The 14,300-nt window shown below is 33.2% G+C and overlaps 1 protein-coding gene and 1 long non-coding RNA gene across 26 annotated transcripts in view; both read left to right on the top strand.

Annotated features, from left to right (window-relative positions):
* The window catches only part of morn5 (MORN repeat containing 5), a 49,116-nt gene that overhangs the window by 12,430 nt on the left and 22,386 nt on the right, over positions 1 to 14,300 (top strand). For 24 of the 25 annotated variants that reach the window (XR_015500401.1, XR_015500400.1, XR_015500402.1 and 21 more), the window contains one exon: positions 11,657 to 11,750. Coding sequence is in view for 1 of the 25 variants with exons in the window: in NM_001024413.2 (NP_001019584.1) it covers positions 11,657 to 11,754 (98 nt within the window). In the remaining 24 variants the exon portion in view is untranslated. 25 annotated transcript variants of the gene reach the window in all.
* Positions 577 to 4,522, top strand: LOC147841970 (uncharacterized). The gene is made up of 4 exons (XR_015500786.1): positions 577 to 661; positions 1,058 to 1,135; positions 1,981 to 2,037; positions 3,368 to 4,522. It is a non-coding gene; the product is annotated as an uncharacterized LOC147841970 (long non-coding RNA).

The raw sequence follows: 14,300 nt of genomic DNA, 5'->3' as shown, positions 1-14,300 counted from the left end.
ATCCCTGACAGGCCCTGCGCCAGGGGCATTTTAATAGGGCAGACCTTATGACTGATTTTGGACCCTCCTGTTCCTTTCATTTAGGCTATTTGTTCACTTATTTGTTATTACTTTGCATTGCTGCCCAAGTTACTGACTTAAGGCAGTATAATATACTTTTATAGTAATAATAATACGCACAGTTTCATTATTACATCAATGAATTAGGTAGTGCAACGATGCTGTTTATATAAATGAGACAGATCTTTCAGCGCCAAACAAGTGCTTTACATTATTTTATTCTCCTTATTTATTTTCGTTTTATTTCAAATAATAAGTGTTAAAAGTTTTAAGTAAAGACATCAAACTATGCCCACACATGCAAGCTAACCCGGTTAGACTATATTCTATACCGGTATAGTGAAATCAGCATAACACAAAAAAATACGTTTAAAAATCAAGATTTAAAATTAAATGCCATTATTTAAATTGTTTTTAAATTGTTTAAATGTTTATGTAAATGCTGCGTTCAGGCTGCATTACTTTAAAGTGTGCATTACCGAGCCTTATTCCAGCACTGCAGCAGAGAGCGTTGTCATGGAAATGGAGCAACGACACGACACGACACGACCCCTGACCGTCAACAGCACTTCTCTCATGCGGCAGTTTTCACTAATTTCAGGTAAGTTAAGTCGCTAAAATCATGCAAATGTTACATACAACTGTTTCCGACACCTTTCTTACTGACAATTGACATGTTTCAGTTGAATATGTATTTTATAGAGACGGTTGTGTCTTTGGAAAAAGTCCGTTAGCATCTTAGCAGAGGAAACGTTAGCATTAGGCTACTAGCTCTTGTTTATTCAAGTTTTGGCATTTAATTACATCTTTATGTGTACATGAGAGGTTTGTCAATGTTTTATTGGAGGTAGTCTACTTTATTTATCCTAAAATATGCACTTTACTGTCAAGGAGAGCAAATTAAAACGTTAAAGTTAGTACACATGTGTTAACTTACTTTGATATTTCACAGTAATGTAAACTAATATTGATTTCAAAAAGTGCTCTGTTGTTTCAGGAGTGACAAAATTGCCCCTACAACAAAATAGAAGAGCCAAGATGAAGGGAGCTGATCACAGAGATGGAGGAAACACAGGTAAGACCATAATTAATTGTTAAATAGATTCATTTGCATTTTTCATAATAAATCCCTATATTATCATGCATCTGATACATGTCTTGATTGCAGTTATTTTAAGGTTTTGACATGCAAACGTAAATGAGTGGTTTTAAACAAATTTTTACTTTGCTTTTCTCAAAGCTGAATTTACAGCACCAGTGCTCCAGTCCAAAATGTAATATTGTATTTATAATTTGCTGCTGATCAAGCAATATTTCTTATTTTTATTATGTTTTGTTATTTCAGAATTCATTAATGAATAGAAAGTTTAAATTGAACAGTATTTGAATCAAAAATGTTAACTCTTTTCTGATCAGTTTTATGCATCCTTGTTTAATAAGTATGCATTTCTTAAAAAATCTCACTGACTGCAGTAGTATACATGACCGTTTAAGGTCTAGGGTCTATTCAACAATAAACAATACATCCTGGAAAAAAAAGAAAATAGCTTACACAAGTATTTGCCATCACATCTGTTTTTAACATTCATAATAATCAGAAATGTTTCTTAAACAGCAAATCAGCACCATTTGATAATCAACATATTAGTTCAGTCTTAAATGCTAAATCAACATCTTAGAATGATTTCTGAAGGATAAAGTGACATAAGATTTAAATAATGTTGCTGAAAATTCAGCTTTAAATTACAGCCATGAATTACATTTTAGGATTCACATTTAAAATATATATTTTTAGGTCCCTTACACTTAAACTCATTCTTAAGCCCAAAAATTAATATAATTTTTTTGGTACATGCATGATGAACAACTCATATTTATTTATGTCATGTCTTTTTTCTCTTTTTCTTTTGTTTTCAACAGCATCTTAAAAGGGGCCCAATGGTTCTAGAGCCAATCAGCTGCTGAACATATTTATATGTAAGTAAAGTTTTGACTGACTGACAGACAGTAATGAGCAAATGACAGTGTGTGTCAGAGTGGCAGTTCTTTAAAACAAAGATCTGGAAATTGATGTAGATTTCAATTCAAAATGTATTTATTTTGAAATATTCATAATGCTTTGAGATATGTTCCCTTTATGCACTAGATGTCCATGTTAAAAATTCCATGCATTAACTCTCCTCAACCAGATCACTTCTGAATTTAACTGTGGTTAAATTGCACTGCAAACACAAAAGCTCTAAAATACCAATACAATACAAATAGTGCAGAGCACAACAGAATAAGTTACGAACCTGGCTGCAATCCTGTGCCACTGTTTCAATTTTGACATGTTGATTTGTCAATTTTTTTACTGACTCTTTACAGTTGTTCTGCAAATATCCTTCAATAAGTAAATATCCATCAGAAGTAGTAAATGATATTACAATAGACTGACACTTTGACGTTTTTCATTTCTTATTTTAAATGTTTGCAAACAGATCATTGCCATTCATATCTGTAAGATGATTTAGACATTCTTAGCTGCAAATAAATGTATACTATAAGCATTTATGTAGCACTATAAAGTAATGTGGACCCAAATTGCTTTACAATCTTATTAGAGGTTTCACTTTACATGTTATTTTAAAAACTCATGTAAGCTTAATTTGCACATAAACAGCATGCACCATTAAATATTTGCTAAGGACTGTGGTGTTTTGTGCAGATCTGTTAGTAATATATATTAATGTTAATATTAATAACCTGCAGGAAATTATCCTATTAGAATGATTTTTGAAGAGTCCTCTGACACTGGAGTAATAATGCTGACAAATCAGCTTTGACCTCACATTAATAAATTGCATGGTCACACTTTATTTTGCGGGTCCGTTTGTTGAGTTTAAGTTATACTGCATTTACATGCCAACTAATTCTTATTAGATTATAAGTTGTCTGTTAGGTTAGGGTTGTGGTTAGGTTGGGTTAGTGTAAGTTGACATGTAGTTGCAAAGTTTTTTTCTTGTCAGTTTAATGTCTGTTGAAGGAGCAGTATCAGCAGATATTAAGCAGACAGTCTACTAATACTCAGATGGACCATCAAAATAAAATGTTACCAAATACATTTTAAAATGTATTGACATTGAAAATTATTATTTTAAACTGTAAACATATTTTAGTGTTACTTAACTGTAAATTAATTTAATCAATCAAATCAATTCAGTCTTGATGTCCAATAAAAGACAATAAAAATACAAACATTATTGTTTATAGTGACCTAGTTACTGATGATGGACAAAAATGATGATTGATGATTCTGTTATTTCAGGATAAGAAAGAAGCCTGCTACAAGAGAGACAGCGGAAGGGAGCCTCCAAGACATTTTTATTAGGATCTGCTAATCATGAGGGGGCAGACAAAAGAAACTGCATTTTCCTTCAGCTTAATATCAGGGGTCGCCACAGCGGAAGAATCTGGATATTACTTTGGCATATGTTTTACACAGCAAATGGCCTCTCAGCTGCAACCCAGCACTGTGAAACACCCATACACTCTCGCATTCACAGACACTTCTACACAATGTTCAAATTCACCTACACAGTATAGCGCATGTGTTTGGACTGTGGTGGAGACCCACACCAAAACAGGGAGAACATGCAAACTCCACACAGTAATGCCAACTGACCCAACCGGGACTTGAACCACCAACCTTTTTGCTGTGAGGTGACAGTCTGAGCCACTGTGCTGCCCCAGTGTAGTTCTTAATAACTTCCAGATATTTTACAGTTTGATTTTGTAATAATAATGTTTACATTTATTGTAATATGTTAATATTTATTCACAATGTAATTATTTTTTATGTTATTTATATTAATGTTAAATGTTATATTAATGTTATAATATATTATAATAAATAATTATAATAATGTTAAATTATAAATAATAAAAAAATTTATAATGTTATAATGTTTTTTATAGTTTATTTTTATATATAATGATAAGTCTCAAAGTTTGTCTTTTTATTATAGACAAACTTATTGTTGTATGGGTAACACTTTTCAATAAGGTTGTATGTATTAGTTAATGTTAATGTATTTACTAACGTAACCAATGCATTTATTACAGTATTTATTCATCTTTGCTAATGTTGGTAAATGGTAAAAAAGTTGTTCATTGTTTTTTCATTTTAATTCACAATTTATAAGCTAAAGTTAACAAGCATGAGTTTGGATTTTATTAATGCATTAGTAAATGCTGTACATTAATTATGCTGTACAAGTATTGGTGATACTTAGTTCATATTTAACCCTTTAACATTAACTAATGAAACTACTGTAAAGCGTAATTTTATGTAGTTTATATGCATTTTATATTTATTTTGTTATATTTGTTAACGTATGTGTTTTTGAAACAATTCACCATAATCTAAGTGTTTAACGTATGCTCGTTATGTAGTATTATGAATAAATTTTATAATGATTAAGTATTTTGTACTTGATTTAATTATTGGACAAATTAATATTAAATGCAATTGTACAGGCTAAAACAATATTTAAAAATGACCTGTGGACCGACCGTGGGCCGCCAGCTAACACTTATTTAAAACCAGCGATCCGATGGCGGACCACCGTCGGAAAAGCGGCGGCAGCCGCTGGTGGGCCGCTGGAATAACGATGAGGAAATTGCCGGTGGACCGCGGACGGCGCCTGCCGGTGGACCGCCGACTTTGCCGCCGGCGGGCCGCCAGTGGCCCGCTGGTCTTATGTTAGCTGGGAAGTCATCACGCTTCACGTAGCCTTACCCAACCAATATAAATGTCATTTAAAAAAATAAAAAAACGGTAGCTATTTGTGTTACTTAGTTACATTTAAGGCATTAGCCAGAAAAATACCTAAAAAAAGATACATTTAGTTATTACCGTGAGAATTGGTTAAATTTTGTCATACATAACACGCAGGTAACTCACCTGAGTATATAACTTTTTTTTCATAGTTTTAAAGGTAAAAGTAAAGATTTATGTTAGGCTATAATAAGTGTGGTTTCTTTTCTTGATATTGTCCGGTTGGCATTTGTAAAAACGCCATCATAAACCATTATGTTTTATTTTTTGATTTTATTTATTTGCTAAGCCTATTGTAATAGCTTGTTTTCAGGTTACATTTTCTTTATTTAGGGCCATGAGCTATCAAAACAATATCGATATGATAACTGTATTTTAGCTGTTAAAATAGGCCTAAAATATATTTTCGTATGTTCCATTTAAACGCAAAAGGCATTTTTAAGTGCCCTAACTTGACTGTTGCTGCATAATGGGATGTTTCTTTCACAACTGTTAATGCGCTTTAGCTATGTCAAAATGAAAGCAAACATTTAAAAGGGTTCTGCGTTATGTCAATTTAAGTTTAATTTTAATAATGTTAATAATAATGAATATAATACATTTAAATATTAATTATAGTGTAGCTTACTGTGATAATGTGCAGTGTCCCACTAAACATTTTATTAGGCTACTCCAATATGAAAAAAAAACCTGATGTACAAATGACTGGCAGTTGCGTCTCTGCTAATATTAATTTAACAGCACGTTTTTTTTTTTTGCATTTTTTTTCCTTTTAGAGCTCAAGAGAGTTGTATTCAAAGAATTAGTTTACCAAATCATGTAATGAATTAGGCTGCTAGTCTTTATGTTAACTAGTACAGTTTTCTCCCGTGTGAGTTGAGTGCGCCTCTGCTGCTGCGTGTGTGCACCTGTACTGACGCGGGAACCTCATCTCTCCAAATTCTTTCTGAAGAGGCAAGGTCTTACTTTATAGTATAGTCTAGGTTATTTAGTAAAAAAATGTGTCTGTGACATGGGTCTGTATATGTGCAGTGGGGCCTGCAGTACGCACTGTACCCAACATGAGGGAGCAAATTAATGCTGGTTTTTATTTATTTATTTATTTATTTTTATTTATTTATTCATTTATTTATTTATTACATAATTTAAACTGATAACTGATTAAACGGTGTGTGATATATTCAAAGCAAGAAAGAATGACAACAAATAAAGGTGTGCGTTTGTGTGTTTTAAAGCGTTTTTCCGCAAAAATTACCATTCAGATTACTATTGCTTAATACAAGGTTCAAAATGAGTAAATGCTCTTTAAAACAGAAAAACTTAATTTAGACATTTGAGTGTAAATCTAATTAGACAAATATGATCCCCTGCACGGAGTGGAGACAGTCTCATTATTAGCACATGAGCCATGGAAATTGTCTCGTTTCATCAGACAGATTAGATCCAGCTGCTGCGCAGTAATCTCGCATGGAATTTTATTTTACAGACTGGCTTAAATAAGCAGACATCTCCATTCTCACAAGGAGTTTGAGTTATTTCACCTTTCAACTGAGTATGGTAATGTGGGCATGTTCAGTGCTGTTGCGAATACGAACTTGTAAACGCCTGTCCTGCGCATAAATTATTTGATTAAATTAATTAAATTGTAATTGACCGGTACAACATGGAAAACAGTTTAATACAGGCTTCTCTGATACTGAATATTTCACTTTAATGTTATAACATTAGTATAATATTAATGTTATTTAGGCTAGAATAATAAAATTTTTTATTAATTTTTATTTATTTTATTTATTTTGACAACCGAATTAGTGATTCGGCATTGTTGAAGCATATAGCGGATTTGAAGCATCTCAAATGTTATTCGTTCTTATATTTTCTCTAGAAAATAACTGAACATCAAAATTATTGAAACAAAGAGAAAAACTATACGAAATTTTTTTTTTAAATATTTTTTTTCTAAGAAAAATATATATTTTTGCTTGAGCCTGTCCACTCAGCTGTGCGGGAGGATGATTTTCAGTCAGTGGAAAGTGAGGATTTAATTAGCCTAATGCTTCACCAAATGTATTGTCTCACAATCTTTTGACATATATTTGCAATTTTATAGATTATGTTTTGAGCGTCTGATTTTTCCTTGGTGCTGATGTGTTTTATTACATTTAGATTTCAATGAAATATTTAAATTAAAAAGGAAACGAATTATGTCATAACGAAAAAATATTGTCTTTGACAGTAAGCAATGCATCTGTGTCTTGACATTATTGGGAAAGGAGCGGGCGGTGCTGGATTTAGCGTACAAAAATAGTGTTATTCCATGCGTTCAAAATAATTACAAACATCAATGTCATCTAAAGTCTTAAAATAATTAAATGTTGTAATAATATATTAAATAATGCCTAACATCTGCGTTTAGGCTGTTTAAACTGTTTCTGTCTTTTAAAACAGCAAGTTCTGCGAAAAAATCGTGCTCTCCCGTTTGCGAAGTGAAAGTGAGGTGCAGCGTATGTATGAGTATGAGTTAGCAGCTACTGAACCACCTGCTAACTCATACACATAGACTGTATTAACAAAAATATCACAATTTAAGGTAATAACATCATAAAATATGTTGATATATATTCCTAATTGTTATATGCAATAGAATTCTGGTCAGTAAAAAAGAGTGTCAGTATATATTGACACTCTCTTTATATCACATTTCTAACATAATAGTTTTAATAACTATTTTAATACTAGATATTTTTAATATATCAGTTTAAAGTGCACTTTAAAAACTTAACTATAGGTTAATTATAGGGTAAAGTTATGGTAGGATTAATTAAGTCATTTTATAGTGATTTGTTACAATAAAAAAAAAAAACTCAAGGAGGCTATTATTGACCCTAAAATGTTTTTTAAACATGATTTCGTTGTATTGTCGTTTATTTAAAATATTTTAGCAGCCAGTTATTTTAAAGAGAAATAAAAAAAAATACAGTCATTGTAGCAGACTAAGACAACAATCTGATTATGCAGTAAGGAGCCCCGCCTTTACTCTTGAGGGTGAGCTCACGCAGTTTGCACTAAACACCTGTGTCTTTTAAAAAAGGTTTGCTTGCTGTTTATGCTCTTCAGGATCGTTGCATTTTTGCTGTTTTTTTGTGTTCCATTTTGATGCTCTTTGATGTAGGACAAAAAGGCAAATTTCTAAAACAAGTGGTTATTGTAGCTCGTTAGATCGTGAAGACATAATAATAATAATAATAATAATAATAATAATAATAATAATAATAATAATAATAACTTTAATTTAGATGAATGCACATTCAATTAAATTAATTAATTATTTTCACTATTTTATTTTATTTAAATGTAAACAAGAAGACCGATATATGCGTTTCATATACATTGTTATATTTTACAATAAATGACCAGGCTAAATACTTATGATTCTTAACTTTTGTGTTTTGTGTGATTTTTAAAAAAAAAAGTATTGTTATAAATTAAATATTTAACGTGTTAATCTGTATTTAATTTTACCAAATGATTAAATAATCAAGCAGTTTTTACAATTTTTAAATAAAACATTTAGAATTGTTTTGTAATCTTTAATTAATGCATTGGATAAAAAACTGCTATTTAAATTTAAACGTTTGACTGGAGCGTCGTTAATCTTAATTTTTAATTATTAAATAAAATTTAGCCACAGGTAATTTTGCAAATAAATTAATAAATAGGCGTCACGGTGGCGCAGCACAATTCGGACAGCTAGATGGTCGCTGGTCGACAGATCAGAATTGGGTCAGTTGGCATTTCTGTGTGGAGATGCATGTTTTTTTTCGTGTTGGCGTGGGTTTCCGGATGCTCCGTTTTCCCCCACAAGACATCCCACACAGAAAGAACGTTCATTCATATTCTTGTCGGCTTAGTCTCTTTATTAACCCGTGGTCGCCACAGCGGAATGAACCGCCAACTTATCCAGCACGTTTTTACGCAGCGGATGCCCTTCCAGCCGCAACCCTGGGAAACATCCACAAACACTCATTCTCACACATTCATACACTACGGACAATTTAGCCTACTCAATTCACATGTACCGCATGTGGACTGTGGGGGACACCGGAGCACACAGAGGAAACCCACGCGAACGCAGGGAGAACATGCAAACTGCCTATGGTTCATGATGGTGTTTTTACATTTGCAAAGCGGACAACTGCACACTTATCATAACCTAACATAAATCTTTATGTTTACCTTTAAAATTATAAAAAAGGTATATAGTCTAGAGTTGCGTGTTATTCATGCCAAAATTTAACCAATTCTCTCGGTAATAACTGTGAATTTAGGTAGCTATCTTTTTAAGGTATTTTTCTGTCTACACTAATGCTTTAAAATTTAACTAATTAACACAAATAGCTACTATTTTTTTTTACAATGACATTATTGTAACATTTAACTTTTTCTCATTTATATTGGTTGGGTACGGCTACGTGAACACTTTTTTTAGTGTACGTGAAGCGTGATGATTTTGCTGATTTCACTATTTATTTATCGGTATAGAATAGTCTAACCGTGGTAAGCTTGCATGCATAGTTTGACGTCTTTACCTAAAACTGTACACATTTATTATTTGAAATAAAACGGAAATAAATAAGGAGAATAAAATAATGTAACGTTTCCCAGAGATGGGTTGCGGCTAGAAGGGCATGCGCATCCGCTGCGTAAAAACTTGCTGGATAAGTTGGCGGTTCATTCCGCTGTGGCGACCTCGGATTAATAAAGGGACTAAGCCGACAAGAAAATGGATACATTAAAATAATGTAAAGCCCTTGGCACTGAAAGATCTGTCGCATTTATATAAACGGTATTGTTGTACTACCTTCATTGATAAAGCCAGTAAAAATGAAACTGTGCGTATTACTACTACAATAAAAGTACCTATATATTATACTGCCTTAAGCTAGTAACTTGGGCAGCAATGCAAAGTAATAACAAATAAGTGAACAAATAGCCTAAATGAAAGGAACAGGAGGGTCCAAAATCAGTCATAAGGTCTGCCCTATTAAAATGCCCCTGGCGCAGGGCCTGTCAGGGATGGCATTGTGGAGTTTTGCTATAACGCACATCAAACGCACCCAAACAAGCTAACCAACGTATTCAAGACCACTAAAGCTGGCAGGAGCTTGATGGGCTGGAGCTAAAATCTGCATTAGCCCTCCAACTGATGTTGCCCATCCAGCCCTAATAGTATTAAGTCAGTTTGCGTTTGCATAGACCTGCTATGTCAATGTAACGTCAATGTAACTTTATATTTCATTCATTATTTTAATTTATATTTTGCTAATTAATACTTAACTGTAAAAATGTTATTGAATCTACTTAAACTATTTACGTTCAATATGTCTGTTACAATGTTTAATATGTGTTAGTTGAGAAAGTTATTGTTGTGCTCCGGCTCCTTTAAGGGAGGCGCACTGGAAAGCAGGAGAGAGAGGGAAAAAAGGAAGTGGAGGAATTCGGCAGATGCAATGCTGTTGTAATGTTGTTTGTGAATGTTATGTCGATGCTCCAGATTAAATAAAAGAAACGAATTATCACCCATCCAGCGTTTATTTGCGATGCCCACGTTGGAGAGAATGGTCTGTAAACAGCCAGAAATAAGGGTTACAACAACATGCCCGGTCACTTTTGCCAAGGCACTTCCAAAAATACATTTCTGCTGATGCCATCTATCTAAAATGAACATTAACAAGCATAAAGACGTGGAATCTATCTATGTTAAAAGGTACTTTGTAAATAAGCATTTGCTATCAGTTCAGAGTGCCACGATCAGTGGTGAATTAGTCTTGTCTGGTTCTGTTCATCGTTGATTGGGTGAGAGCAGCTCAAGCTTACTGGCTGTGGAAATCAGCGGGAGTGGCTCATTATACTTCAGGAAAGCGCCGTTCATAACGCGCGTTTCAGTGGGGTTAAAACGGCGTTTTAAACGGCGTTTTGTGGCAAGCGGAACGCGTCATAAGCCGCGCTTTTTACTAACACTAAAACGGCGTTAAAAACGGCGTTTTTTACAGGTTTACGCGCGTTATTTGCGGCGTTTGCAACCAGAACGGCGTTTTTAGCGGCGTTTGAAATGGTATTAGCGCCGTTTAATGCGGCGTTTTAATTGTAAACGCGATTGATTAATAGTGTATTTCCGATACCTTCGGCTTGCCATAGCGGGAGGCGCGTGGAGAGGCCGTTTAGGGCCATCGCGCGCAATTATCGACAATCAGAGGAGAGCTTAAGACCTGTTCTCAACAATGGGCCCAGTTCGCCACGTTCATGGGGGTGAGCGCTCAAGTGCGTGCAGCTGCGCGCTCACATTCAGCACCAGCAGCAGAACTACCTCGCGCTCCGCAATTAGCAACTCCTTTCAGTTTTAACCATTTAAAAAAGCAGTATATTATCCACTGTTTTCGGTTGCGGAATCATCTCTGGGAAGGGAAGGGAAAAAAAGGGAGTGATTGATTGTCGCGTGAAGTAGGGCTGCTGAGAGCGAATTTTCATAATTGTTGTCTTAATCCCGCACGTAAAAAATGTAAATTGCCTTTAACCGCATATGAATGAGTTTGACACATGCCTTTTTGGAGCTCGATTTTTGACCAAACAATCAGAAAGGGAAAAATGAATCTCATTTACCAGTGTGCTGTGTGCACTTTCAAGACCTAATTCTTTTAGATCTTTTAGATTTTAAATCTAGAACGCATTTCCCTTACTAAAATGTGTATTTTTATTTTATTTTTTATTTTTTTGTAGATGACCAAGAACACGAGTGGATTGTGCTGAGCTGCAGGAAGAGCTTGGATGAGTTTACTGGCTATTGTCCAAGAGCAAGCACACTAGAAGAGAAGTGAGAATACTCACACACAGACAGCCCATTGTATATGGATGACATCTGAATGACACATTAATGCAGCTTTGAGATGCTGTTTTTTTCAGTACAGTTGAATAAATCAAAGCAGGTTTGTAATGGAAAACGTAAAATAAAATGTGAGGTTGCTAAAAGTGATATAAGCATATCTATAAACAACAGTTTATAGAGATAGTTCATCCAAAAAATAAACATTTACTCACCCTCAAGTTGTTCCAAACTTTTATTCAAATATTTATTTTTATTTTTTATATTTGGCTGAACACGCACAAATACAATTTGAAGATTGTTGACTTCTGTAATAGGGAAATAAATACTATTTATGTCAATAGGGATAAACAACAGCTTGGTTATACAAGTTTCTACAAATATCTTTTTTGTGTTCAACAGAAGAATAAAACTTTTACTGGCTTGGAACAATTGTTAATTTTTGGATGAAATATCCCTTCAACAAATTAATAGTTTCATTATTATATACATTATATATATGTATATGTCTGCAAAACTGTTGCAAACAATTTATTTGTGTTGAATTTAAACAAACGAACCAAATTTAATAAAATTCAACTTAATTTGTTTGCTTAAATTCAGCCCAAATAAATTGTTTACAGCCACTTAATGTTAAAAAAATTTGTATATCCAAGGAATCATCTCTGAACAATTTTTTTCAGTGCACTTAAAAAAATGTATTGCTTGTTCAAACTACTTATTACAAATAAGCTGAAACAACACAACTCTTCATATTTCATTAGGACAACTTATTTTTTTATGTTGTTTTTTATGTTCAATCCACATAAATTTGTTAAGTGTTAACTTAATCAGTTTGTGTTGGGACAACATGAGTGAATTGTGTGGAAACCTGCATTTTTACAGTATATTCCAATGTTACATGTTCAATGTATGTCCTTTGTGTTTTTAATTATTAAGCTCAAAAAAATGTTTGGTTGTGTAAGCCATAATGTTGGTATTCTAATATATTAACCAACCCATTTGGGTTACAAATCTTGGCTGGTATTTACCTATTTAATTTAAATTACTCTGTAATTTTACTGAACAAGAAATAGTAAAAGACTCAAAACTTTAAAATTTCTCTACTGAATTTATCTAACAAACCACAAAAAAACCAAATAAGAAAAAATATCCCTATACTTTAGCCTTTAAAAGTCATTACGTACAGTTTATTTTAAAGACAAAATGATGTTTGCCAAGGTAATAGGGGGTTTAGATGTAAACTAAATGTTACATCATTGCAGAACTCTCTCCAAGTAAATGACCGCTAACATTCAACAGCTGAATACAACTGAAAGAAACGAGATGCAAAGTCTCCTGTGTTAAAAAAAAAAAAACGTGTGTGTATGTCTGTGTGCTGAAGTGAAGAGAAGATACGTTTGCGAAAGATTAAGTCTTTTGAAACAGAACACGGGATACGGGATCAGTCGTGTGATGTGGACTGACAGGGAATTCCTGTATGTGATGGCGATGGAATCAGGGATGGAGTGATTATTGCACACGGTGACCCGTGAAGGCTCTGCCAGCTCCTCCATCAGTCTCTGATTGCTTCCTGCTACACTCCTGCACACACACACACGCGCGCACACACACACACACACACAAAACATTGGCCCAGCACAGGCACACATTAAACAGTGCCCTAAAATATCATGGAATGTAAGTGACAAAAGCCATCCGGATTTGTGGTGAAATTATCTGTAAATTATCTGTTGTGCGTTTGATATATAATAACCTGTAGAAGTCAAATGGACAATTTGCGTTTAATGGCAAACAGTGTTTCCTTACAAAAAATAAAAATTTGCTGGATGTATATTGCTATAGGGGAAAAATAAGAGACCACTTGAAAAATAGTCAAATTGTCTGATGTTATTAGGTATGGATTTGAGTAAAAAAATGATTCTGATAACATTTATTTCCTGTTTTTAAATTAATGTAATTTAGAGCTTGTTTTAACTGACAATTGGTTAAAATAACACATTTTTTCATTTGAAATCAGGGTTTTTCCCACCAAATATAGATTTTTTTTAACTTTAAATAATGTGTTGTCTAAAAGTGAACATAAACTGAACATAAACTAAACATAACTGAAAACATATTTTTTTTGACCAAATGTCATTTAATGCATAGATGGTCTAAATTACATTTTTTTTGAAAGTTAAGAAAAAAAATGTAATATATATATACAATATTTTATTTATACATTTTATATATATATATACAGTTGAAGTCAGAATTATTAGCCCCCCTTTGAATTTTCTTTCCTTTTTTTATATTTCCCAAATGATGTATAACAGAGCAAGGACATTTTCAAAGTATGTCTGATAATATTTTTTTCTTCTGGAGAAAGTTATTTGTTTTTATTTTGGCTTGAACAAAAGCAGTTATTAATTTTTTAAAAGACATGTTAAGGTCAAAATCATTAAGCTATAAGTTACTTGGTTTTGCGATAGTCTACAAAACAAACCATCGTTGTACAATAACTCGCCTAGTTACCCTAACCTGCCTAGCTAACCTAAT

This window comes from Danio rerio, chromosome 10 (genome assembly GCF_052040795.2).
Source record: "Danio rerio strain M-AB ecotype USA chromosome 10, GRCz13ab, whole genome shotgun sequence".
Classification (NCBI taxonomy): domain Eukaryota; kingdom Metazoa; phylum Chordata; class Actinopteri; order Cypriniformes; family Danionidae; genus Danio; species Danio rerio.
This window is presented reverse-complemented; position numbering and strand designations above follow the sequence as displayed.